Below are 27,224 nucleotides of genomic sequence, written 5' to 3' on the forward strand. Positions count from 1 at the left end.
GAAATGTGCATGTTTTTGAATGCTAAAATACTTTCTCGTATACCAGTGTAGAATGCCGAGAGGACTGGAAGTAATCCATTGGAAGGTTGATTCCCCCAAATATGTAAACAAACATGTAAACAATGAACCGCTTTCAACATTTCTCTGTTTGAGTGGCCAAACATAGCAACATTGGCTCAAACAATGACATGAGTTTGGGGCGGGGCTACTGTTTTGTTCTTAACAATGGAAGGCATCGGGAGTGGTTAGGAAGCGAATTTCAGAAATGTAGGAGGGCAGGGGAAGAGTAATCTATATTCATGCAGAAAAGCAATGAATGATCGGACGATTCATTAATAATCATCAGGAAACCACCACCTGATTGGTCGGATAAACTAAACCCTACCCCTAAACCTAACCCTAACAAATCAAGTAGTGCTTTACTCATCAAAATTAATGCATTTTCTCTTTTATCCTACGTTCAGCCTACAGTTTCAGCTGGGAAACCAATTGTTTGAAAACCGGTTTGAAGTCATAATTTTTGCTGTTTGCTGACATTAGTACAGAAATTACACACTGCAACTTTAAGGATCAACTTTGTCTCAGATGTTTCTCCTAAAAGTCCTTTGGAAACATGTAAACAAGTCGACTTTTGAGTCAGTTGCTGACATACAGAAAAAGTATAGAGATATAAAAATAATTTGAATAGCTCATATAGATCATTTAGTCTTGGACATGCTGGAGACATCAGCACTCACATACAGCTGATTATGTCATTCTACTGATTTGGTTTAGGGTTCTTCCAAAATCCCTAAACCAACACCAAAAAACTCCTCCTAGAACTTTCAAGCTATATCTACCAAACTTGGCACAGACCTTCAGACTGTTCTAATTTGGGTAGCTATGAATGTCCTAAATGATTGGGGTTATGGTCTTTGCACAGCGGACAATCAAACATCCCTTTGACTTACATAGATTGAATGTTCAAACATGCCAAGACTATTCAAACTCGTATGTAAACAAACCCACACAAGGCCTTTAATCTGCTTTAAGTTGCTTGCTCTCTCTCTCTCTCTCTCTCTCTCTTTCTCTCTCTCTCTCTCTCTCTGCCACTCATTACTTTCACATGCAAATGAGCTTTGTGGCAAACTCTTCATTTCTGCCTAAGGTTTGCCACTGAAGTGTTTGCCAGTAGTGGAAAATTGTCCATTGTAGCCAAGGTTTGCTGTAGGATTTTTTCAAGGGAAAACTTTATGACACTGACATGTTACCCTGGTCCAGTCATCATCTGTTCTTTTCTATTTTTTTGAAGTCAGTTTGTGTAAATGACTTAACACTTCTAGCATTATACAATCTCTCTCCATCCTGCACAGAACTCACGGAGACTTAATTTTTTGTACCGCAGTGGGCAAATGATGGCAACGCAGCATACTTGGCAGGGTAATTACGTTTAATGAAATAATATGACCATCGCAGACAGCAATTAAAAGCCTCCCTCACTCTGTGCTCATTATATGGGTTTGCAATCGTCTCTCATCCCCCTATTTTCTAACGACCTAAACAGCACAGAAGCTAAAGTGAAGATTGGTGAACGTTTCCCCCCGGGAGCAATGGCACACAACAAAGATGAGAGAGAGATGGAGAGAAAGACAGAAGCAAGTCAAAAGTGAAAGACAGATAAAATAGATTGTGTAGATGCTCACGTACAATTCACGTGCACACAGTTCTGTACTTCAGTGTTTTAAATAGTGCTGCTCTCACAGGAAATAAATGAGAACGGCATTAAGTTGACAGCTAAACTCAAGCCACATACACACTAATCTGTTTTCTTTTGAAAACTCTGATTTCAGTTTCCTAGCGTCATCCTTTTCCAATGTATGAGGTACAAGAGTGCATTTTTGGAAGTCTTATTTTTTTTTGTGGAGGAAAACGCCCTTCCAGTGTGAATTAGAGGTGTAAACGTAGTGAAATCAATGCATTTTCAACCGAATAAGTCTGGGCGTAGCCATAGAGGCACTCTCTCATGCCAGAGAGCATCTCTGCTGTGACCTAAAAATGAAAATTAAATTATTATTTTACTCACCTCTTCTTTGCAAAATGGTGAGCTTTTAAAGAATATTTTTGCTACCGACTTTATAGTATGAAAATAACGGCGAAAAAAGGGGAGTAAAAGGAAAAGCACCACAGGGTTCCAGAAAAAGTCTTAAAGTGTCTTAAATTTAGTTTTCAAAAATGTAAGGTCATAAAAACAAGTATTTTTTATTTTTTTATAGGTGTAAACGTATTGTTTGTGTGCACTGTGGGCTTCAATGGGAAAAGCATGCAGGGAACATGAGATTCACTGCTTCCAGCAGCTTCAGAGAGTGTTTTGCAGTCAATAAATACAGGATATTTATGACAAGCAATCGCTAATGATCTACTGTTGATGAATTCTGACAATGTTTACTTAAAAGTGTTTATATTGTCATACTTTGTAGAAAAAACTGGAAGCAGTGACGCACAGTGAATCAGTGGAAAATAAGAGTTCCTGGTGTATTTCGGGCTTGTTTATTGTTAACTGTCCTCGTTATATGGAAGCCCTGAACCACAAGTTAAAAAAAAAAAAATATTCATTTGGTGCATTTTTTTTTTTAGGTGTCCTAGTGTCTTCCTGAGCCTGTCTTACATTTTTTTATCTGAAATCGTTTTTTTTTTCCTCTAAAAAAAATCTCTGAAAATTCCCCTGAATTTTTTTCTCTCTGAATTTGTTTCCCCATTTTAATTTCTCATTTTATTCTTGAACATTTTTTTTTTTTCCACTTAATATTTTTTTTCTTTGAAATTTTGTCTCTGAGATAAACCTGAACATTCCCAAATATACTATGACTGGATTATTTGAATAAATTATTTTTACATTTTCCATATGGGTTTCTAACAACATGAGCTTGAGTAAATGATGACAGAAGTTACATTTTCTGTAATGATGCTAAAGAATGAATGTGCAACAAAAGGATTTCAAATTGTTTTTTTTTAATTTTCATTTTTGTTGAATGACGTTATTATTTTGTCCCAGGATTCAAGACCTACAATACTTTCTCATGCACACAGCAAGAGACTTCTAATCCATGTATCTCTCTCTTATTTCCGTCTTTATCTGTCTTTTCAAACTCTTTCTATTTCTCTGTTTTTCTGCAGCTATTTGGGAAGATCTTAGATGTGGAGATTATCTTTAATGAAAGAGGATCAAAGGTTTGAATGATGCTCGCTTTCTTCTTCTGTGTTTGTGTAATGATAATATTTTCTCTATCTTCTGAACTCTTTATTGGCTCAGAGTGCCAGTCTAATCTTCCTCCAGTCAGACTAAAGCCTATAAAGTGAAGAAACAAAACAGCTATGAAAGTGCACATAGGCACCCCTCCCTCTGCTCACATTATAAGTCATCTTAGGGACCGTTTCACACCGAATGTGCCCTCAGAACTTGGGGAGGTGTTTAAAACACATCAGGACCTTCAGCAGCCAATGTTTAGTCTGGAATATTTCAGCTGTTGATGGTGTGTAATCGCGTTCAGACCCGTCCTCTGTCCCCCACAGCGAGATAAGATGAAGACGACAGTCCGCTCTGCTCAAGCAACACCCTATAAAGCCCATTACCAATGATGCCTTGCTGTTCTCACCACCTGTGTCGCTGTATAATGAACCGACCGGCCCATTAGTAAACAATCTCTTTTCTAAGAGGCAGCAATTTGCATTCAATATGTCTGTCCCTTTTGAAAAATGGGGTGTCTTTTACCGCTCAGTGTAAGCTAATTATTGCATGATGAAAAACAGGAAAGAAGAGAAAAGATACAGCTGTGTGAAATGTCCAAAAGATTCATTTTGCCCTCAGCTTTCTCCTGAATTCATTTCTTAATCTCTATTTCTCTCTGTCCGGCTCACTCAAGAGAATTGGACCGATATTTATACCAGAGCAGGAAGCCCTGAAGTTTTTGTGCACACTTAAAACCCTTCATGTCTTATATTAACCGACACCTCTGGCAGATATTAACTGGACCATTATTATCCAAACGACATAATATTGCATCACCCACAGCCCTGCCCTCTCTATACTCTCACTGGCACTGCCCAATGAAGGGCGGAGCTATGTGCCACAATTCTAGCCAGAATTATACATCTCAAATGAGACTAGAGATGCTACTCTTTACAACCAAACAGGTTTCAATGAAAGAACTTAGAGGTTGCTTACCAGAGGCACGTATGTTGGCGCTGCGCCTGTAGAAGCGCTTCACGGAAATCGACGCCATGCTGTTGTGTCACGTGACTCGGTGTGCCAGAAGTTTAACTCTTTAAATGACAGTCTAGAGTGTTCTGAACAGTATTCAGTCAGTTTAAATTAATTTAAATTATGCACTGCGTATAGCGAAGCCAATCTACAAAGTACAGGCATGTGTACGCAGTGTCGCACATGGTTAACTTGTTATTCACAAATAACATTTCTTTGTGCCAGAGATTGCACATATTCAAACTTGAGACGTTGCATTCGGTCGCAAGTCATATTTAAATGGAATGCAATTTTGAGATTTAGAGCTGCTGCAGAGGGGGAAAGCATGTTACTTTTTTGCACTGTTTGCCTTTAAAAGCTATTGGATGGATTTACAAGTCTTCGACTATTATGCACAAATTGTATGGACTACTTGTAGGGTGCTATTTAATGGTATTTCTTGTCCTTTTTGGAGCTTGACAGATGTTGTTACTATAAACTGTTGTTGTAGTAGTTCAAATCCAGGGCATGCTGAGTGACTCCAGCCAGGTCTCCTAAGCAACCAAATTGGCCCGGTTGCTAGGGAGGATAGAGTCACAAGGGGTAACCTCCTCGTGGTCGTGATTAGTGGTTCTCGCTCTCAATGGGGCGTGTGGTAATTTGTGCATGTCTCGCGGAGAGTAGCATGAGTCTCTACATGCTGTGAGTCTCCGCGGTGTCATGCACAATGAGTCACGTGATAAGATGTGCGGATTGACGGTCTCAGAAGCGGAGGCAACTTGTCCTTCACCACCCGGATTGAAGTGAGTAACCGCGCCACCACAAGCACCTACTAAGTAGTGGGAATCGGGCATTCCAAATTGGGAGAAAAGGGGATAAAAACTCTCCTTTTGTTTTTGCACAGAAGAAAGAAAGTCATACAGGTTTGTTGTAAATAATGGCAGAACTATTTCCTTTACTTTAACTAGTTCAGTGTCTTACTTGTGTCACTAATATAACCTGAATGAACCTCTTTACATATTTTAAGTCTGCTTTTTTTCTGCTGGCTTTTTACTGTTCTGTCTCTGTTTTTCTCTCTCCTCAACCCTTCATTATCATCTTCCTCCTTTCGTGGGGTCCTTACGGTCTCCTCCCCAGGGCTTCGGCTTTGTAACATTTGAAACGTGCGCAGACGCTGATCGTGCGCGGGAGAAACTAAATGGTACAATCGTAGAGGGACGTAAAATCGAGGTGCTTTCCTTTTCCCCTTCTTTCCTCGCCCCATTCATGCCTGCTCACATCACTTCCTGTCCTGAGATTCCAGCGCATCTGCATGCTTCCTGCCCGTGTGTGTTTGTGTGTGTTTGCGTGAGACATTTTAAAATAATATTTCGAGTTAAATACAACTGAAGCCCTATCTGCAGCCTACTGTTGATTACTACAGAAAATAATGTTGATTCTTCCCTCAGTAAACATATACAGTAACACACTTACAATGGAAGTCTCTGGGGCAAGCAGAAATGTGGAGCTTTTGATAAAGCAATTACATGAATGCTTCTGTAAAAATATTTGAGCTGGTTATGTGTCCTTGCGTGGATACCAAGTGAAAATAAACAGGTTAACTAATTCTGTCACACTAGTCTCATGCTAACACATGTAATGAGCTTGTTTACATGCATGGTCCAGTCTTACATGGATTATGCTTCATAAGTCAACAATGTGTGTTGTCATTTAAATGCCTTAAATGGATTCCCATCATTGATGCAAGGTCATAACGGTTTAAGCAAAAATCAATCGGCACATAGATTAAAATCCACGCTTTGATTTTTGCCCATTACCCTGATTTCGCCATGCATGTAAACACCTTTACCAGCACTCTTACCAGCTTATCCAATGTGCGCAAGTGTTGTGCACATGACTGTTAACGTATTGATGTCGAAAGCAGAGAATATCCCAGTTTTTTAAATCTTGTGTAAATGAGGTTTACTTGTGTTGGATTTTTTAAATAAGCTGATTTTTGGTAGTTATCAGTGTATTGGTGTGCATGTAAACACGCTCAGTGTTTATATGTTCTGGTTGTGTTTTTGAAAAAGTGTGACAATTGTATATATTAAACATTTATTTACTTCCATTGTAAGTGCATTACTCAAATCGCTCTAGCCATTCATTTTTACAAACTGAGGGACAAGTCAAAGTTAAAAAATTACCCAGAATATTCTTTTCACTTGAATTGATCTTTAAGAAGAGTACAATTGTTAAAGAATTTTTGTTTTTTGTTTTTACGACCACTAAGACTTATCGAATTAAGCCAATTTTTTATTTATTTTTTATGTTCAGATGGCAAATGGAGGAAAAGTCACCAAGTCATGTACTGCTCAGATAAAGGAAACATTTATTACATTTGTAAAAATTATTTAGGTAAAAAAATGACCAAATACCAAAGGAGGGTTAAAGTATTCATCATCCTCTTTCATCTGATAATGCAAAACACTAGAATCCAGACTGACATATCTTAAATTGGTTATCTGTGGAAGATTGTTAATTGCTTGGTTATGTCATCAGTTCAAACCATTTATTGTATAACATCACTTTTTTTCCCCCAGAAATGAACAGAAATTTCAGAATATTTTACCACATTATGTAAGGTGTTGTATGCGTGTTAAGTTTTGAATCAGAATGATCTGGAAGATGCATTTTGAGTTATTGTAGGATGACCGGAGAGATATTCCTGACACAAATGCATGTTTTGCATGAATGGAGCATGTTGATGCATGCAGATTTGATGTATACTTCTCTAGCATTCTCAAATCTCTCTCTCTCGGCCTCTCTCACAGGTCAACAATGCCACGGCAAGAGTCATGACGAATAAGAAAGTAGTAAACCCATATACGAACAGTAAGAGCGTCTTTCTTCTTGTAAATCTAAGTCCTTTTAAAAAGACAAAGTTACCTGTCACCTGCTGCCTCTGCATTACCACTGGTTAACACTTTTAACATCTACTGATAGGTGTAATTTTAACCCTAGCGGGGTATATTAAACCATACGCTGAAGTGTTTGACGGATATTACCATATCTGTCCTGTTTTTCCATGCAGGTTGGAAACTGAATCCAGTCGTAGGAGCTGTTTATGGACCAGATCTCTACGCAGGTAAGGAAGACTGCCAGAAATTCCTTAATTTGCACACACAAACTTCGGTCCCACTTTATATTAGGTGTCTTTAACTACTATGCACTAACATTAAAATACACACAATGCAATGCATTTATTGTGTAACTAACTACATATTTTTCTGCAAAATTCTCACAAGATTCACATTTGCTGCTACTAAGGTTAAGGTAAGGGCAGGTTAAGGAGTAGAGGAAGGGATAAGGTTGGCTTAGGGTTAGGGTTAAGGGTAAGAGTAAGAGTTGGGTTAGGTTAGGTTTACAGTTAGGGGTATGGTTTAGGTTAAGAGTAAAGGTTGGGTTAGGTTTATGGTTAGGGGTAAGGTTGGGTTAGGTTTAGGTTAAGAGTAAGGGTTGGGTTAGGTTTAGGGGTTAGGGTTAAGCGTAAGAGTTGGGTTAGGGTTAAGGATAAGGGTTGGGTTAGGTTTACGGTTATGGGTAAGGTTGGGTTAGGTTTAGGTTAAGAGTAAGGTTGGGTTAGGTTTACGGTTAGGGGTAATGTTGGGTTAGGTTTAGGTTAAGAGTAAGAGTAAGGGTTGGGTTAGGTTTACGGTAAGGTGTAAGGTTGGTTTGTTTTAGGTTAAGAGTAAGGTTTGGGTTGGGTTAGGTTTAGGGGTTGGGGTAAGGTTGGGTTAGGTTTAGGTTAAGAGTATGGGTTGTATTAGGTTTAGCGGTTAGGGTTATGGTATGGTTGGGTTAGGTTTAGGTTAAGTGTAAGGGTTGGGTTAGGGGTAAGGTTGGTTTAGGTTTAGGTTAAGAGTAAGGGTTGGGTTAGGTTTACGTTTAGGGGTAAGTTGGGTTAGGTTTAGGTTAAGGGTAAGGGTTGGATTAGGTGTAAATTTGGGTTAGGTTTAGGTTAAGAGTAAGGGTTGGGTTAGGGGTAAGTTTGGGTTAGGTTTAGGTTAAGTGTAAGGGTTGGGTTAGGGTTAAGGGTAAATTTAACAGTGTGACTACAGATATAATTAAATTCAGGTACTTTAAATGTTAGTACAATGCAATATATGCAACACATTTGTACATAAGTAAATTGTATCAAATGCTCAAGTAAATAGTAAATAAAGACACCTAATATAAAATGGGTCCCAAACTTTTACACCAAAGGAGATGAATTTGGCAATTTTTTTTAATCATTTCTATTGTCCCTGAAATCCATTTATAATATCAGTCAAAGTTTTTTGCAACAAAAGCAGTGGGCATTTAATTTTTCCTGACCATTTTCCACTCTCTCTCTCTCTCTCTCTCTCTCTCTCTCTCTCTCTCTCTCTCTACTGTGTCCTTCCATATGTAAATGACTTTTGTTATAACTGGCATATCTCTTGGCATGTGCCAAGCTGCTGAATACTAAATAGGCATTAATATGTGAATGTGGGCGGTCATAAAGTATGTTAATGAGGTCAGTGTTGTGATTTCATAACCATGAAGATTTCTGAAGGAGATGTTTATGCAGATTATATTTGGAATTTTTATTTTGTACAATGTTGTGCTTGCTTGTGGAAAACTCATCATTACAATACTAGGGTGCTGTCGATGGTTGACTGGGCATTGCTATGTGGTTGCTTACGTGTTCTAAATGGTTGTCAGTGCATTGTTATACAGTAACAAGGTGGTCAAACATCAGAAGAATCCATGGCCGTGTTCTGGTTTCTAGATATGGCAGAAGTCCCTTCTTCCAGGTGAAAATCACAAGTCTAGTCACTTAAAAATGTATGTGTCCAGAGTGGGCAGACAAATGGAGAAGGGTCGATCCCTGCAAGACTACTACAAGGCACATCCACTACAAATTAAGACCTCTTTAAATAACCGGCGAAATGCTGAAGTCAGTTGAATGTCACATTCATACACTGTGTTTGTTGTGTTTATTTGGAGTCCCGCAGTAACCCTACACCTAAACCTATCCCTAACTCTAAACCTAACCCTATCACTGTATCTAAAACTAACTTCAAAGATTAAAAAATGAAAAGTTGTTAAATATACCACAACGTAAAAGTTCTATTGAATGCAATCATACTGCCTTATCACTAGGTGGCGACAGTGAGAAGGAACGTGATGCAAATAAAGAGTAGAAGAAAATGTTAGGCTAATAGGTTAACCAGTTAGCTTGTGAGCTATCTGGAGGAAAAAAGAACAAAGAAATGTTCAGTTTCACCATTATCGTGTAGTGGGTGTTTCTTGTCATCTTGCAGGACGCAGACAGATACACCTGGACAAATTGCTTGTTACTGGGATCTTATCGCATCGCGTATGGTTAGGACACGCTAACACTATGAGTTTGAGCAACTGTGTATTAAGACTGATGCTTGCTTTAGAAAACACCGGTAATAAATGTTCAGGGTGTTTTCAATCAAAGACGCAATGCTGATGTCAGTAATTTTCCACTTCATGGAACTAAACCTGAAACTGCTGTGTTAGCCATCCTTAACCATGAGTTCACCACCGCCACTTCAATAAAACTACTCATGCTAACATATTATTAGCAGGACTTGATTCCCTGTTGGTTCCCATTACCAATAAAATGCACCCTATTGAACACATCATAACCTGTGTGTTAATTTATTAGAGTCAGATGGTGGCCGTATCATTAGTGCTGCTAGTTAGCTCTCAGCTCAGCAGTCATAGATCACATTTCCTGTTGTGTAAATTAGGAATTCAGTAATTGGCTTTAGTTCATTTTGTGTGACCTCTGTTTGGGTAAATGAGTTCCAGTTAATTCTGATTTTCCCTCGAGTGTCAATGACTGTAAAAGTGAAATCAGTGAAAAATGAAATTACATATGGCTCTGCTGAGCACTAACGCTAGCAAGCGACACTGACATATTAATTCACCAAAACATATCTGAGGATGGTTACCTGAAACCGAACAACATAACATCAGAGAAGTAATGAACAATCAAGATAGATAGATAGATAGATGGATGGATGGATAGATAGACGGATGGACGGACGGAGGGAGGGAGGGAGGGAGGGAGGGATGGATTGATGGATGGATGAAAAGATGGGTGGATAGATGGAAAGATGTAGAGATAGATAGGTACATGGTTGGATGGATGGATGGAGGAAGGGAGGGGAAGATAGATAGATAGATAGATAGATAGATAGATAGATAGATAGATAGATAGATAGATAGAAAGTGTGTGTACATGTGTGCGTGTGAGCAGATTTAAGTGGTTTACGAGGACTTTTTTTAAGTTACAAACTGGTAATTACAAGGGTATTATGCTATAAATGTGGTTTATGAGGACATTTCTAGTGTCCCCATAATTCAAATCGCTTAAAAAACATACTAAATGATGTTTTATTGAAAATGTAAAAATGCGGAAAGTTTTTTGTGAGGGTTAGGTTTAGGGGTAGGGTTAGGGTTAGAGGATAGAATCTATAGTTCATACAGTATAAAAATCATTATGTCTATGGAGAGTCCTCATAATGATAGCTGCACCAACGTGTGTGTGTGTGTGTGTGTGTGTGTGTGTGTGTGTGTGTGTGTGTGTGTGTGTGTGTGTGATGAGAGAAGTGTACAGCCGCAGTGATCAGTTTGTGAAGTCTGCTGTGGGTTTGATGGATTCTCTGAGAGCAGCAGATTAACTTTCACGCAGCTAACAGAATCTCAGAGATTGAGTGAAGAATACCGCCGGCTGCTGTGAGCGTAATAGAGCGCTGAGACTCACACTTGAGGGGGTTTCTTGCAAGGTTTATTACTGTGTGTTATATGAAGCCACTGCGTTCTGATGAGAGCAGCTGCTACTCTTTCATCCGAAGGGAGATCACGGCCAGTCTCATCGTAAGAGCTTCCTCTCTGCCCATAACACTCAAACACTTTAAATAACACACTCACACAGGCGTCCTCTCAGATCAGCTCGTAGGTCATCTGGGGGGTGTTCCCTCGTCGCCACCACAGACTGCTGATTTGCCAGATGCCGTGTTACTGTTTATCAGGACTAAATGTCAGCATATGTTCTGCAGTCGGCCGCCATTCCACTTTCAGACATCACCTACTTACAGAAAACAGACAAAGCATTCCTTTTCTCACATCATTAGAAACCAAAGTTTGGGAATAATTATCAAAATTTGTTGTGTTTGCTGGTGTGTCAGTGTGAGGGGTATTGGAAGGTGTGTATGTGTGCTGATGGAAGTCTTTGTGGCGCCAGATTGTTCACTCGTCTTTGTTGTTTGCAACTCAAACCTTCCCATGAGCCTCTAGTGATGAGTCTGATGTAATGTGCTCAGAGAGCATCCGCCCGGCTCTCCTCTCCTTTATTCACATTTTCATTATCAGTTTTTGTTTTGGCATTGTTGATGGAACTGTATATGCTAAATATCTTTTCAAATGACTCTGACAAGTGAAGAAACAGACAACAGCTAACATTAGTCTTATTAAAGAATATTAACACTCATCACAGCAGAGGATCGTTTCAGCACCATGGACAGCTACAATACAACCACAATAGAGTGCAACAGTCTGGTTCTGGAAGTAAAAATCATACATATTTCCTCCATAGTCGAATACATTTTTTACGATATCTAATAAACCTTTAAAGACAGACCTACTGTGAGCTCTGAGTGTGTTTGTTTTTTGGTTGTAAATGCTTCAGCTGAAGTCGGAAGTCATCAGAATTTTCATTTCAGCGCATTACTAGTTATTCAGCTAATTGAGAAAATGCAATGCGATAATGGAATGTGATTAAAGAGTCACTCCAACTGTGTTAACAGTGGTCAGATCTTGTCTTAAGTGTCTTAATGAGTGTATATAAGCTCTCTCATTGTTGCTCTGCACATTAAGGAGGTAATTAAGCACTTGCCGTTGATTTGATTAATCTCCTTCTAATCCCCCATGTGAAGATTGCTCACTCTCACTCTCGCAAATTCCAACAGGAAGTGTTGAAACGAGGTGAAAACACAGTAGCTTATTATGAGTGTAAAGACTGGCTGTATTCCTGCTGCCTGACCTCACAATTTTAGATCTTTCTCTCAGAATTGCCTCCTGAATCATATTTATGCTTTTTGAGGCTTTCCTGTCTTTTTATGCCCCTGCATGTCTGCTGGTTTGATTAATGTGTTTTTATTGAAGCAGCGTAGCCTATCGCCTGCTCGTTATGAGTTTAAATTTACATATATCAAACGCCACAGGATGCGTACAGATGCCTGCACAGATATAGAGAAGAACCAAAAGGGGGTGTTATGAAATCCAAATTTATTGTGGGATTATTAAAAAACAACAATGTGAGGTTGAACTAACTAAGGCCTGATACACTAATGTTTTATCTTTGTCTCTGCAGTGACAGGTTTCCCATACCCCGCAGCAGGTGCGACGGTGGCGTACAGAGGGGCTCACCTCAGAGGCAGAGGTCGTGCTGTTTATAACACCTTCCGTACGGCCCCTCCCCCCCCACCCATCCCAGCCTATGGAGCGTGAGTCATCTCTTTAGAAAATGTGTCTCTCTAAGGAGTCTTCTTTGTCCTCCTCCTCATGTTTTCTATATTCCTTATACTTCCTCATCTTCTACTCCTGATGTCATATCTATTTCTTCACTTCCTCCTCTTCCTCCTCATGTTTTCTCTGCTCATTCACTTCCTCCTTTTCCTCTTCATGTCCTTATTCTTTTACTTCCTCCTCTTCCTTCTCCTTACGTTTTCTCTATTTCTTCACTTCTTTTTTCCCCTCTTCCTACTCATGTTCTCTATTCCTTCACTTCCTTCTCCACTTTCTCCACATTTTCTCTATTCCTTTACTTTCTTCTCTTCCTCCTCCTAATGTCATCTCTGTTCCTTTACTTCCTCATCTTTCTCCTCCTCATGTCTTCTTTGTTTTTTCACTTCCTCTTTCCCCTTTTCCTCCTTTATTTCTTCACTTCCTCCTCTTTTTCCTCCTCTTTTTTCCTCTTCCTCCTCATGTCTTCTCTATTCCTTCCCTTCCTTCTCCTCCACATGTTTTCTCTATTCCTTTACTTTCTTTTCTTCCTCCTCCTAATGTCATCTCTGTTCCTTTACTTCCTCGTGTCTTCTTTGTTTTTTCACTTCCTCTTTTCCCTTTTCCTCCTTTATTCCTTCACTTCCTCCTCTTTGTCCTCCTCATGTCTTCCCTGTTCCTTTACTTTCTCCTCCTCATGTCTTCTTTGTTTTTCACTTCTTCTTTCCCCTTTTCCTCCTTTATTCCTTCACTTCCTCCTCTTTTTCCTCCTCATGTCTTCCCTGTTCCTTTACTTCCTCCTCTTCCTCATGTCATCTCTGTTCCTTCCTCATCTTTCTCCTCCTCATGTCTTCTTTGTTTTTTCACTTCCTCTTTCCCCTTTTCCTCCTTTATTCCTTCACTTCCTACTCTTTTTCCTTTTCTTTTTTCTCTTCCTCTTCATGTCTTCTCTATTCCTTCCCTTCCTTCTCCTCCACGTTTTCTCTATTCCTTTACTTTCTTTTCTTCCTCCTCCTAATGTCTTCTCTATTCCTTCCCTTCTCCTCCACTTCCTCCACATTTTCTCTATTCCTTTACTTTCTTCTCTTCCTCCTCCTAATGTCATCTCTGTTCCTCTACTTCCTCCTCCTCATGTCTTCTTTGTTTTTTAACTTCCTCTTTCCCTTTTTCCTCCTTTATTCCTTCACTTCCTCCTCTTTTTCATCCTCTTTTTTCCTCTTCCTCCTCATGTCTTCTCGATTCCTTCCCTTCCTTCTCCTCCACTTCCTCCACGTGTTTTCTCTGTTCCTTTACTTCTTCCTCATCATGTCTTCTTTGTTTTTTCACTTCCTTTCCCCTTTTCCTCCTTTATTCCTTCACTTCATCCTCTTTTTCCTCCTCATGTCTTCCCTGTTCCTTTACTTCCTCCTCTTCCTCATGTCATCTCTGTTCCTTTACTTCTTCCTCATCATGTCTTCTTTGTTTTTTCACTTCCTCTTTACCCTTTTCCTCCTTTATTCCTTCACTTCATCCACTTTTTCCTCCTTATGTCTTCCCTGTTCCTTTACTTCCTCCTCCTCATGTCTTCTTTGTTTTTCACTTCCTCTTTCCTTTTCCTCCTTTATTCCTTCACTTCCTCCTCTTTTTCCTCCTCATGTCTTCCCTGTTCCTTTACTTCCTCCTTTTCCTCATGTCATCACTGTTCCATTACTTCCTCCTCATCATGTCTTCTTTGTTTTTTCACATCCTCTTTCCCTTTTCCTCCTTTATTCCTTCACTTCCTCCTCTTTTTCCTCCTCATGTCTTCCATGTTCCTTCACTTCCTCCTCCTCCTCATGTCTTCTCTTCCATGTTCTTCCTCCTCCTCATGTTTTCTCTATTTCTTCATTCCTCTACCTCCTTTTCCTCCTCATGTCCTACCTGTTCCTGTACTTCCTTCTCCTCCTCTTCCTCTTCATGTCTTCTCTATCCCTTTACTTTCTCCTCCTATAACTACTCCTCATGTCTTCTCTATTTCTTCATCCTCCTCATGTCTTCTCTGTTCCTTTACTTTCTCCTCCTCCTCTTCCTCCTAGTGTCTTCTCTATTCCTTTATTTCCTTTTCTACATCCCTGTCTTCTTTATTCTTTTACTTCATCCTCCTCATCCTTCTGCTAATGTCTTCTCTCTTTATTCACGTCCTCTTCCTCTTTCCCTCCACATGTCTTCTCTGTTCCTTTACTTCCTCCTCATCCTCTTCCTCCTTATGTCTTCTCTATCCCTTTACTTTCTCCTCCTCTTCTTTCTCCTCATGACTTCTCTATTTCTTCACTTCATCTTCCTCCTTTTCCACCACATAACTTTTGTTCCTTTACCTTCTCTACCTCCTCTTACTTTCTAAAGTCTTCTCTATTCCTTCCTCCTCCTCATGTCTTCTTTATTCTTTTAGTCCCTCCTTTTCCTCCACATGTCTTCTCTGTTCCTTCCTCCTCATCCTCTTCTCTATTCCTTTACTTCCTCATCTTTCTCCTCCTCGTGTCTTCCCTGTTCCTTTATTTCCTCCTCCTCTTCCTCCTCATGATTTCTCTATTCCTTCATTTCCTCCTCCTCATGTCTCCTCTATTTCTTCACTTCCTCTTCCTCCTTTTCCTTCACATTTCTTCTCTGTTCCTTTACTTCCACCTCATCCTCTTCCTCCTAATGTCTTCTCTTTTCCTTTATTTCCTCATCTTTCTCCTCCTCATGTCTTCCCTGTTCCTTTATTTCCTCCTCCTACTCTTTTTCCTCCTCATGTCATTTCTATCCCTTTACTTCCTCTTTCACCTCTTCCCTTGTCTTCTCTGTTCCTTCACTTCCTCCACTTTCTCTTCCTCATGTTGACTCTGTTCCTTTACTTCCTCCTCATGTCTTCCCTCTTTCTTTACTTCCACTTCTTTATCATGTCTTCTCAATCCCTTTACTTCCTCCTCCTCATGTCATCCTTATTTCTTCACTTCCTCTTCTTTTCATTCACATGTCTTCTCTGCTCCTTTACCTTCTCCTCCCCCTCTTCCTTTCTAAATTATTCTATATTCCTTCCTCCTCTTCGTCCTCCTCATGTTTTCTTTATTCTTTTACTTCCTTCTCATCCTCTTCCTCCTAATGTCTTTTCTATTCCTTTGCTTCCTCTTTCTCTTCCTTGTGTCTTCTCTGTTCTTTCACTCCTCCTCCTCCTCTTCCTTATGTTTCCTCTTTTCCAAATGTTTTTCTCCTCGTATCTTCTCTGTTCCTTTACTTCCTCCTTTTCCTCTTTCTCCTCATGCCTTCCCTATTCCTTCTCCTCCTCTGTTTTGACTGTAGACATGAAGATAAAGCATCTGGCATGCTAATATCCTCTTTGTACTTGTTGAATTCTGCAGGGTGATAATCAAACATATTCATTGTCTCTTCTCTATTCATCTCTCTTTCTTTAACACAGAATGGTGTATCAGGACGGATTCTATGGTGCAGAGATCTATGTGAGTAACTTTGTGTTTAGTTGTTTGAAATTGTAGTGGGCAAAATCATCCCATCAGAGGGAGGTAATTCCATTGAGAGTGGAGTGTAATTGCAGTCCCATCTCTCTGCTCCTCTTTTTGCTTCAATTAACTGATGCCTTCGTAATGCCAAGAAACCTGACGAGTGAATTCTAGATCCCCTCAGTCACCACAAACTCACAGTTTGGCAAATGCTCAAAGCTATCTCCATGTCACACTGCAGGGAACACGCACAAATACACAGGAAATCCCAAATCAATGCCAAATGTGATGCCTCTCTTTCGCCACTTAATAAGCAATATAAATAGTTACTGCTTGTTTAAATGTTGGTGTATTGGTAAAATACTGAGTGGAAAATTGACTAAAGGAATTATGCAGATCTCACCCACAAAATCTGTGCTAAATGCAATTTACACAGTGCAATCCCAATTTTAGGGGCTGGTTCTGAGTGCCGTATAGTGGAGGATGCGATCTTACACACTATACAGCATCATTACTGTGATCCAGATACTTGAATCATGCAAAAAGGGTGCTTGACTTCACAGTGCATCTGGATATATGCCATGTTATAACACTCTGCTCCATAATTGGATTATTATTTAATGAACTACTTCTGTCATGATTGATAGAAAATGTACACATACATCTATTTTATAAAATGTAGTTTCCACCTGCTTTCCTCAGGCGATAATAGCGCTATGTTAACTGCAACAGGAAATTAGCACTCTCATGATTTACTTACCTTTAAGCCATCCCAGATGCTATGTCAGATCTGATTGTGCCTACTTAAACTAGTTTGACCATGCGCAAAATTCTCGCAACTATTTAGTGAATTCTCCCCTGAGTGTTTTCTTCAGATACGCAGTGTTGTTTTGGTCAGATATACACCAGGTTAGCTCAGACGCCCAGATAACAAGTGTTCATCTGACCCAGATTGATTCAGTAGTGTGTATTTGAGTGTCAGAGTGAAAGTGTTTTCTGCAGAGTGTTTCCCCATGACTGTTCCTCAATAGAAATCGTCAGAGAGTGGATTTGAGCAGTTTCTTCTCTCTATCAGCGTGTTGCTGTGTGTTCTTTCGGCCACCAGTGAGTCACTGATAAGGCAAAGCCAGTTCAGATAAAAGGATTAATCTTCCCTCTGGTGCTGCTGTTTACACACACACGTGCACATGCAGGGCACATCAGTGGCCCATCTCTCGCCCGAGACAGCGGTGTGAGGACCTGATAATGACCACATGGATCCTGAGTGACCCGACAGAGAAGAGAAAACACATTCCTCCATCCATCTGTATACTCATCCCTCTCTCTGCTCTCAGCTGTATAGTTTGTTACCATATTTAGGATAATAAAGCACACTCCCCTGCTCTCGCTCGCAGTGGCCTGATAAAGGCGTGTGCTGTGTATTGGGGCAGAGGGGGTGACAGTCTGATTTATTACCCCGTGCGTTCACAGGCGGGGGCTCCAATCAGCACAGTCCCACAGGAAGTTCACCACGGCTGCTCCTCCTCACTTCCTGTCCCCATGGGAACAAAGGGAAGGGATCACGTGACCTCAGTATTCCCCGCTCAACCTCTAACCTGATTTCACACTTTCTGTAATTCACCTTCCTTATCAAATGTGTGATTTAGCTTCACTTCCAAACCTCATTTTTATTGCATTCTTCCAAGACCAAATGATCTGAGCAACACTATCCATATTCATTTTAAAGCTCTATACTCTTACCTTATGTCAAGAATTGACTTATTTGTGTCTATTTTTTAATCCTCCTAAGAAACTGTGGGACAAAAAGTTGACAAAGTTGGTACGTTGGTACTTTTTTAGTCTCCTGAGCAATTACAAAGCAACATTTTTCTTGTTCATGGCAAACAATCAATAAAAAATTGTGAGTATTTTTGTCTTGTTTTCTATTAAAAATATCTAAACACCAGCCAGGTGTTGGCCTGGTTGCTAGGGAGGGTAGAGTCACATGGGATAGCCTCCTGATGGTCGCTATAATGTGGTTCTCGCTCTCGGTGGGGCGTGTGGTGAGTTGTGTGTGGATGCCACGGAGAATAGCGTGAGCCTCCACACACGCTAAGTCTTTACGGTAACACGCTCAACTAGCCACGTGATAAGATGCGCGGATTGACGGACAGAGGCAAATGAGATTCGTCCTCCGCCACCCGGATTGAGACGAGTCACTACACCACCACGAGGACTTAGAGCGCATTGGGAATTGGGCATTCCAAATTGGGGAGAAAAAAAATATCTAAACACTCTTAAAACAAGATAAATATACACGAAAAGCAAAATGACGTACTGTAAGATAGTTTGTCTTGTTTTCAGATAAATGTAACAAAAAAATTTGCCAATGGGGTAAGAAAAAAATCTTGATACAAAGTGAAAACAAGGTTATTTTTCTAACCCCATTGTTAAATAGTTTTGTTTTTCTTGTTTTAAGCACAAACCACACCAATTTTGTTAAAGGTGTTTTTATATTTTTACCAGAAGATCAGACAAAAATACTCAGTAAGAAAAATATTTTTTTCACTATTCCCAGTGATGGAAATTCAGGTCAGTCTAATTTTAAACTTTTCGTAGTGATCGAGTATCCGTATACTTCAAGCGTCTTGCAGTGCGTGCAAAAAGAGAAAAGCTCTCATTAAATAATGCAGCAGAATGCATTTCTGCACTCCTGCATCATTTACAAAGATCCCCAAACCTCGTTCCTCTCCCTCATATTCTGTTACATGCCTTCTACAGTTAATACACAAAAATGTTTTGCACCCAGTTTATATGCGGCACAAACATTATCAATGCACACCTTACTGCTTTCAATAGGGCAGTGGTTCTCAATCAGGGGGTCGGGACCCACTAGGGGGCCTCAGCACACTTCCAGGGGGGCCTCAAGATCTCTTAAAATTATTTAAAATATGATAGATTATAATTTGTATATAATTAATATAATTCAGCTTACTGAAAATGCTAAAAATGTAATAACTCCCTTCAACAGCTTGCTTTTTATGAAGAATATACATTTCTACACATTTCTGGAATCACAGAGTTTAAGGAAATATCTTATAATAGATATATCTTATAATATAAATATCTTTCTCAGACAGTGGGGGGCCTTAGAGACAAAAAGAGGCATTATCAGTGTTTGTGTGTGATGGAGTGCCCCCTAGTGGTTTGTCCTGACCGTGCATGGGTGTTTGGTGTTTGCTGGGCCAAAAAACTTCAAAAGAGGCTGCTATCTCTCTCTCTCTCTCTCTGACGGTCTGATTAATGTCTGTTATTAGCAATCTGCCTGTAGACAAATGAGCTGCACACCACCTCACATGTCCCTGACTCAAACTCTCTCCCGATTACGATACAAACACCAAATAAAGAGAACACACTTCAGTCTCAAGAGACATTAAAAGGATACGTATTGCAAGAATGGCCCTGTTCCAAACCTATTGAGCTGCCTATGTAGACAGCATATGTGAAGGTATCACAGGCGTGCTCCCGAGGCAAACTGGAGGGTTTCTAAAACACCCCCCTGCTAAAATGAAAGGCATCACACGAATCCTTTGTGACAAGCTCGATCTGTTGTGTTCGTAGAACACTTATGCATTTTACTGAAGTGAAGTGAATAGATATGTAGACATGCATTTTTAACGGATAAATTTAAATCCCACAATGCACAAGCACAGAGTGAAAAAAAAAAAAAAATGAAAAAAAAATTCATTATGCACATGCATAATTATTCAGGACCAGCTTGTGCAAGAGCTCCACAAGATGCAATTGACTTTTGCAGCTAATTTTGCTAAATTCTGCATTTAATTTGCAATACTTGAATCTTTAAAATACTACAAATACAGTATATTGTCATGGAATGTGTCAGGAATGAAGACCCAAATGCAGGAATGAGTGAAAAATAAAATACATCTTATTAAAACAACTGAAAACAAAACAGGCAACACAAAACTGTCAAGAGGGAGAGACAACAAATCAAAACATAAACAAGACTACAGATAATAACTAGGACCAATCACAAACAGACTGTCTATTTACAAAATGATCTAGCAAACACAAGAGGGAAGAGGGCACAATATATAGAGGCAAAGCACATGAGGAACAGGTGAAGGCAATTAACATGGAAAGGACTAAAGGAGGGAGAGTGATGAGGGTAATGAGGAGGCGGGTCAGGGAAGCACATGGCTAAAACAAACACAGACACAGCCAATTACACAAACACACCACAAACAGAAAACAGACATGGACTGAAGGACAGACAGAACAGGATCATGACAGTATATAATATTATATATTAATATAATACTTATATCATACTTGTATATTAATAAATACTGCATTGTAAGTGTTGGGTCTGTGCAAGCCACCTACTGACAGCTAAATGACTGCTACGCCCCTGACAATACATTAAAATAAAAAAAAACTCAACCAAAATGTGCGCCATCTGATGATAATAATAACAACCATAATAATATCGAAACCACCATGATACCCACAACCACTTGATAATAACCCTAATAGTAATGTTAATCAAAACAGCAAATGTAATAAAGAATAAAGAAGGTTTCGCATAAAATATTAAATTCTGAAAAGTAGAATATTTCCATCTACTTAAAAATGTACTATTTTACCAAATATTTTTGTTCTTATTATTTGGTCTGAAAATGCATTAATTATGCAACATGCATGATGCCTCTCATCCACACTAGAACGGCGTTTTTCTGTAACGAAAACTTTCACAAACACTTTCCATAACTGCATACTTACGATACAGCAGTGACGTTAGAAAACCTCAAACGTATCAGTGTGTATGTGGCCTCTATTGAGTATTCTGTTAAAGATTCTTCACGTGAGCTGCGACATTTGTGCGCAATTTGCTGCCTATGTAGAGGCTTCCAAATTGGTCACTTTTGAGGTTCCATTACACTTAGGATGTTGCCTCAGAAGGTGGCTGCCTTTGTAGGCAGTAGACAGCAAGTCAGCTCGCTAGGTTTTGGAACCAAGTCTCCATGTCCTTTGTGGCCTAGTTAATGTATGTACAGTAAACTAGGCCACGTAGTTGAGAGAGACAAATCTTTTTGTTGTTTGTCTGTTTTGTGTTGATGTTTTTGATGTTGTGTGTTTGCAGGGAGGTTATGCAGCATACAGATATACTCAGCCTGCAACGGCTACAGCGTACAGTGACAGGTATGTATGCAGCACTATGTGACAACAACAGCAAAAAACACCTTAAACCAGAACATAGACCTACTTCGATATAAGGGCCTAATCTGACATATTTGGATCAGGAAAGCAACTATGTTCGAGGTCTTGTCTCTTTAGAGTCCTGAAGGAGAACAACCGTCATCAATGTTGAGAAACATCTGAGACAAAGTTGATACTTAGAACTCCATTAAGTCTTATGAGCAACATCTGAGCAATAAAATGTTCCTCCTGGCGAGAAACACAGAATTGTAACCACATTCAGCGGGAGCAAACACACAAGATCTCTCTTTCCTCTGTGTTTATGAATGGCCAGAGGGCTGACAGACCGAGAGAGAAGCAGAGAATTAATGATGGACTGAGAGACACAACGATAAATAGTTAAACAAGTGTTTACTGGTACGGTTGTTTGTTTGTAAGAAAGAGACCTCTGATTCATCCAAGCCCCTCAGAGCAGCTGTCAGGTCTTGTGCCGATTGCTTCCCTATTTAATCTGTGAAGGATTGACCGTGTCTCTCATTTAACATGCACCTGCCCTCCACCTCTGGTTTTATTAATGCTTAAAGATGTATTGACTCTTACCCACTCGCCAATCTGCAGCAGCAAGATGCCCGGCGGACACAAAACTGTATAAATACGAAGAAGAAAAAAATTTCCCCTTGCAAGAATCATTTGAAATTCCCAAACTGAGTTTGATTCTGTTTATGTATGTACTCTTTAGGTTTTTAGATCAACAATCAGATTCTAAACATTTTGCTGTTCAGTCACCGATTTCGCAAGGCCAAGTCGTACGATATCTTACAATCACCAGGAATCTCGATCTTACTGTATTTTCAACATTGTTTCATGACAACTCGTGATAATTCATACAATATGGCAAAATCGAAAGATATTGTACGAGCCAAGTTGTACGATATCTTACGATTTTGCCATCTCGTACAAATGATTATACATTTTCACCAGGAATCTAGAATTTACTCCCTGTATTTTTAACAGTGTTATGACAACTTTGAATAACTTGTACAAGATAGCGAAATCGTAAGACATCGTACCGGCCAAGTCGTACAGTATCTTAACGATTTGGCCATCTTGTACAAATTGTTACGGGTTGTCACTAGGAATCTCCATTTTACTCGCTGTATTTTCAACACGGTCTTCTGACAAAGATATCACATGAGCCAAGTCGTACAATATCGTACAATTTCGCCATCTCGTACAAATTGTTACACGTTGTCACCAGGAATATTGATTTTATTCACTGTTATTTCAACATTGTCTCATGACAACTTATAAAAATTTGTGTGAGATGGTGAAATCTTAAGATATGGTATGAACCAAGTTGTACGATATCTTACGATTTTGCCATCTAGTATGAACTATTACGTGTTGCCACAAGGAATCCTAATTTTACTTACTGTATATTCAACATAGTTTCATGACAACTCAAAAGTATGAGATGACAAAATACGTACGATATCTTACAATTTTACCATCTCGTACGAATTATAGCACATTGTCACCAGGAATCTCGATGTTATTCCCTGTATTTTCAACATTGTCTCATGACAACTTATATTAATTTGTTACGAAATGGCAAAATCGTAAGATGTCGTACAAGCCAAGTTCTGCAATATCTTACAATTTTGCCATCTTTGTACAAATTATCTTATTATTTCCCTATTTTTTCAGCATAGTCACATGACAACTCAATAATTTGTACGATATGGCGAAATACGTATCTACGTTTAAGGAATCTTGAATTTATCCCAGTATTTTTAACAGTTTCTCATGACAGCTTGTAATAGTTCATACGAGATGGTGAAATCATAATGTATCATACGAGACAAGTTGTACGATTTCTTACAATTTCGCCATCTCGTACCATTATCGTCACTTGTCATGAGACCTGGCTGGTATTTTAGAGAGGCCTTTACAATTAAAGAAAAGATTATTGTGCGAAATGTCTTGTCATCAACATTAAGTAATCTCTAAAAAAAAAAAAAAATAAAAAGGTCTGAATATCTTGCACAACTTTGCTTCTGAAGTAAAGATATTTTTAATTGAAAAGTGGATTCAAAGCACTTCGCCAATTTAATCCTAGTCAGCACAATAAAACTCATTCAATGTCCAGTTTAAAATCTCACGTTATACTTTTATCAGACACTGCATATGCGCACACACACACACACACCATATATATCTTAACATTAAAATGTTCTTTTCTCTCTTTGGTTGGTTGAGTTGCTCGCAGCCGAGGGATTGTGTTTTCTTATCTGCTCCATACAGACCTTCATTTGCATCACTCTGTAAAGGAGAAGGACCACGTGGAATATTAGTAATATTATAATATAAAAATGAAAGGAAATTTCATGTGTTGTTTCATTCAACCTCGAACCAGAAGCAGTCGCAGTAAACCCAACAGACAGCACACAAAACAAACCTCACAGCACCTATTAATGCTTTCTGTTTACCTTCAGCTACCTCAATCATTTTGCAAAAATGTCACCACAGTCACTGTATTTCATGTGATCAGGCATGTTGTATGTTAAAGCATTTCAGTGTCTCTCTTTCTGTAGTTATGGGAGAGTCTATGCAGCCGCTGACCCATATCACCACACCATCAGCCCGGCGGCAACCTACAGCGTGGGCACCATGGTAAGATAACCTTTTTTTATTAGGAAGACTATATGTATAACTTTATTACATTTGCTCTAAAATCTTTCTTTTCTTAAGCTTTATAAATGATTATGGAATTTCTGGCTTTTTGTCCATTTATGTAATTTCTCAATGCGTCTAAAAATAAACACTGTATTGTACAATTGTGCAGTGGTTCTCAACTGGTGGGTTATGAACCAAAATGTGGTCGCAGGTTTGATCTGAAAGAGTCACGGACAGCTGGGATAAACAGTGCTAAATGTAAATAATATAGTGGAACTAACAATATAAGTGTGCATTAAGGATAGTTTTTAACGAGTGGAGAAAATAGTTTCTCTTCACATATCTTTTGACATCAAAAGCTGTGCGTCTGGTATTTTGACGCAAATTCATCTTCGTAGCATGCAAATGTTACTTGGAAGATGCTAGTCAAATTAGGTGCATATAGCCGAATTATTTATAAATTAGGTACATATGCCGTGAGATGCAATGCCGAAGACATCAGTCTGAATGTGTACAGCTAAGCAGAGGAGTTTAAATGAGATAAATTTAAAGCAACTTTTCCTAGAGGGTCTTACCATACAAATGATCTTACAGCTAAAGCACAGGACGCTAATTAAAGTACATCTTAAAGGGATAGTTCACCCAAAAATGAAAATTCAGCCATTGTTTACTCACCCCTGTGTTGTTATAACCTTATATGACTTTCTTTCTTTTTCTTAACACAAAGGGAGAAAATGTGAAAAAAAAAAATTGTGCTCAGTGATGTCATACAATGGCAGTTTATGGTGACCACCTCTTCAAACTTCAAAAGAACACAAAAGTATAATTCAGAAGTCTAATAAATTATTCATGAGACTCATGATTGTTATACGATAAGATTTGGTGAGAAACAAACTGAAATCTAATGTATTATTTAGTGAAAATGTTCACTGACCGTTGATGATCTCTGCGCGTTCATGATAGGACACGAGAGCAGCAGTTCACGCTGCTCCCTCACAACATTGGGGCGTTCAAGTGAAAACTAATTTTGTTTATCTAAAAACAGGTCCTCCACAGAGATAGTGACAACAGAACACAACACAACTGCACACAAAACAGTGAACAGAACTTACTAAACATGTCTGAAGAGTTTGTAGTTGAAGAATTTATGCATTTCTATGCCCAGCCTTATTTTTTTAAAAGTTTTTGGACCACTGCCATTTCACAGTGGAAAATAGAAAATAGAAAACAAGCAATGGATAGAATGTACCGATGCTCGTCACTGCTAGTTAGGACAAAAACTCTGATTAACATAGAAAATAAACCATTTATCACGTGTCGTTTGCCGTCAGGTTAGGACACGGTGTGACTGTGTCTGCCTGTAGCCGCCTCTATGTTTCTGTTTGATTTCCGAATACTCCGTTCAAAAAAATAAGGCTGGGCATAGAAATGCATCAATTCTTCGACTACAAACTCTTCAGACATGTTTAGTTAGTTCTGTTCTCTGTTTTGTGTACAGTTGTGTTGTGTTCTGTTGTCACTATTGCTGTGGAGGACTTGTTTTTAGATAAACAAAACGAGTTTTCGCTTGAACGCCCCAATGTCACGAGGGGGCTGTGTGAACGGTTGCTCTCATGCCCTATCATGAACGTGCACAGGAGATCAACGGTCAGTGAACATTTTCACTAAATAATACATTAGATTTCAGTTTGTTTCTCACCAAATCTTATCGTATGCTTTCATAACAATCATGAGTCTCATGAATAATTTATTAGACTTCTGAATTATACTGTTGTGTTCTTTTGAAGCTTGAAGAGGTGGTCACCATAAACTGACATTGTATGACATCACTGAGCGAAAATATTTTCTCACAATTTCTCCTTTTGTGTTAAGATTCAGAAAGAAAGTAATATAACACCACAGTAAACAATGACTGAATTTTCATTTTTGGGTGAACTGATCCTTTAAATAAACATAAGATAAAATCTTGATAAATTAGGCAACCACACTAACCAATTGTTGGATTATTAATTAGCTACTCAACCATCATGACTTATCCCTATGCAAACCAATTGAGAACTACTGGTTTAAAGTATATTCTGTGAGATGTTTTTCAAAGCCATTTGATGACTCAAGAGGAAGTCAGTGGGTTAATGTCTGTTTTTAGCTAGCGTTTGCAGCTAACATCAAAGATGAGAGCACTAATGGGCCCATCAGAGCGAGGAGAGCTCGTCTCTCTTCTCTGCTGCGTCGTTTTCTCTTTATTTCCAAAAAACTAACGAGCACGTAATGCATGCAGCAGTGTGCCGTGGGACAGACTCAAGAAGCGGACGGAGACAACAGAGGCGTGGGTTATTTTCAACCGCCTCTGCTGAAGAGTCAGAAAAATGACTCTGATTTGGCACTCCAGCATGCATGCAATTTTTCAATGACAAGGACGACAGCAAAATAAATTACAAACTAAATAAAAAAAATAGTAAACAGTTCCCCGGTGCAGCTGCTAGCTAAAAGCTTTCATTAATTAAGACGTTTTATTGTAAACTCTCTGCATTTACTTAATGAAAGGAATGTTCCGGGTTCAATTCAAGTTAAGCTGTGTCGACAGTATTTGTGGCATAATGTCGATTTGCACTGAAAAGAATTTCAACTCGTCCCTCAGTGTTTTGAAAGCAAGAATAATGGTTACAGTAATGCACAATGGAAATGTGTGGGACCAGCATTCTAGAGGGTGTATTTTCATTCAAGCACTTACATGAATTACATTAAAAAACATTTATTTTTTTTGTGGCTAAATGTCTTGTGGGTGGTGTTTGATCCAGGTAAACAGTACTTCATGGATAGATAGGTGTTTCTTCAAGTTAAGGCACTTTTCTGTCCAAGGGGTTGAGATTTAAATTTTTAGGGGTTCAAGCCCGAAGGGGTAGTAGTTAGTGTACTTGTTAACCAAGTGGACAAAGGTGTCAACGAAAGAGCATACTTGAGATGAAATTTGAGACAAGTGATGTTTGAAGAAAACAAAGAAAAATCAAGGTAAATATCACTTGTTAGCATAATATTTTTATTGGCCGTCATTTCTAATCAAGCTGTAATATTGCCTAATTATGCAAATAAAAAATTATGCAGAAGTTGAAGAAACACCCAGATATGTCATGCCT

The 27,224-nt window shown here is 39.0% G+C and overlaps 1 protein-coding gene across 3 annotated transcripts in view; it reads left to right on the forward strand.

Moving 5' to 3' along the window:
* Nucleotides 1–27,224, forward strand: part of LOC127452000 (RNA binding protein fox-1 homolog 3-like) — a 270,610-nt gene that overhangs the window by 224,841 nt on the left and 18,545 nt on the right. For all 3 annotated transcript variants that reach the window (XM_051717118.1, XM_051717117.1, XM_051717119.1), the window contains 8 exons: nucleotides 3,154–3,207; nucleotides 5,354–5,446; nucleotides 7,030–7,090; nucleotides 7,290–7,343; nucleotides 12,630–12,762; nucleotides 16,176–16,215; nucleotides 21,359–21,417; nucleotides 24,009–24,087. In XM_051717118.1, the coding sequence (XP_051573078.1) occupies nucleotides 3,154–3,207; nucleotides 5,354–5,446; nucleotides 7,030–7,090; nucleotides 7,290–7,343; nucleotides 12,630–12,762; nucleotides 16,176–16,215; nucleotides 21,359–21,417; nucleotides 24,009–24,087 (573 nt within the window). The remainder of the gene's footprint in view (nucleotides 1–3,153; nucleotides 3,208–5,353; nucleotides 5,447–7,029; nucleotides 7,091–7,289; nucleotides 7,344–12,629; nucleotides 12,763–16,175; nucleotides 16,216–21,358; nucleotides 21,418–24,008; nucleotides 24,088–27,224) is intronic.

Source organism: Myxocyprinus asiaticus, chromosome 14 (genome assembly GCF_019703515.2).
Source record: "Myxocyprinus asiaticus isolate MX2 ecotype Aquarium Trade chromosome 14, UBuf_Myxa_2, whole genome shotgun sequence".
In the NCBI taxonomy this organism is placed as follows: domain Eukaryota; kingdom Metazoa; phylum Chordata; class Actinopteri; order Cypriniformes; family Catostomidae; genus Myxocyprinus; species Myxocyprinus asiaticus.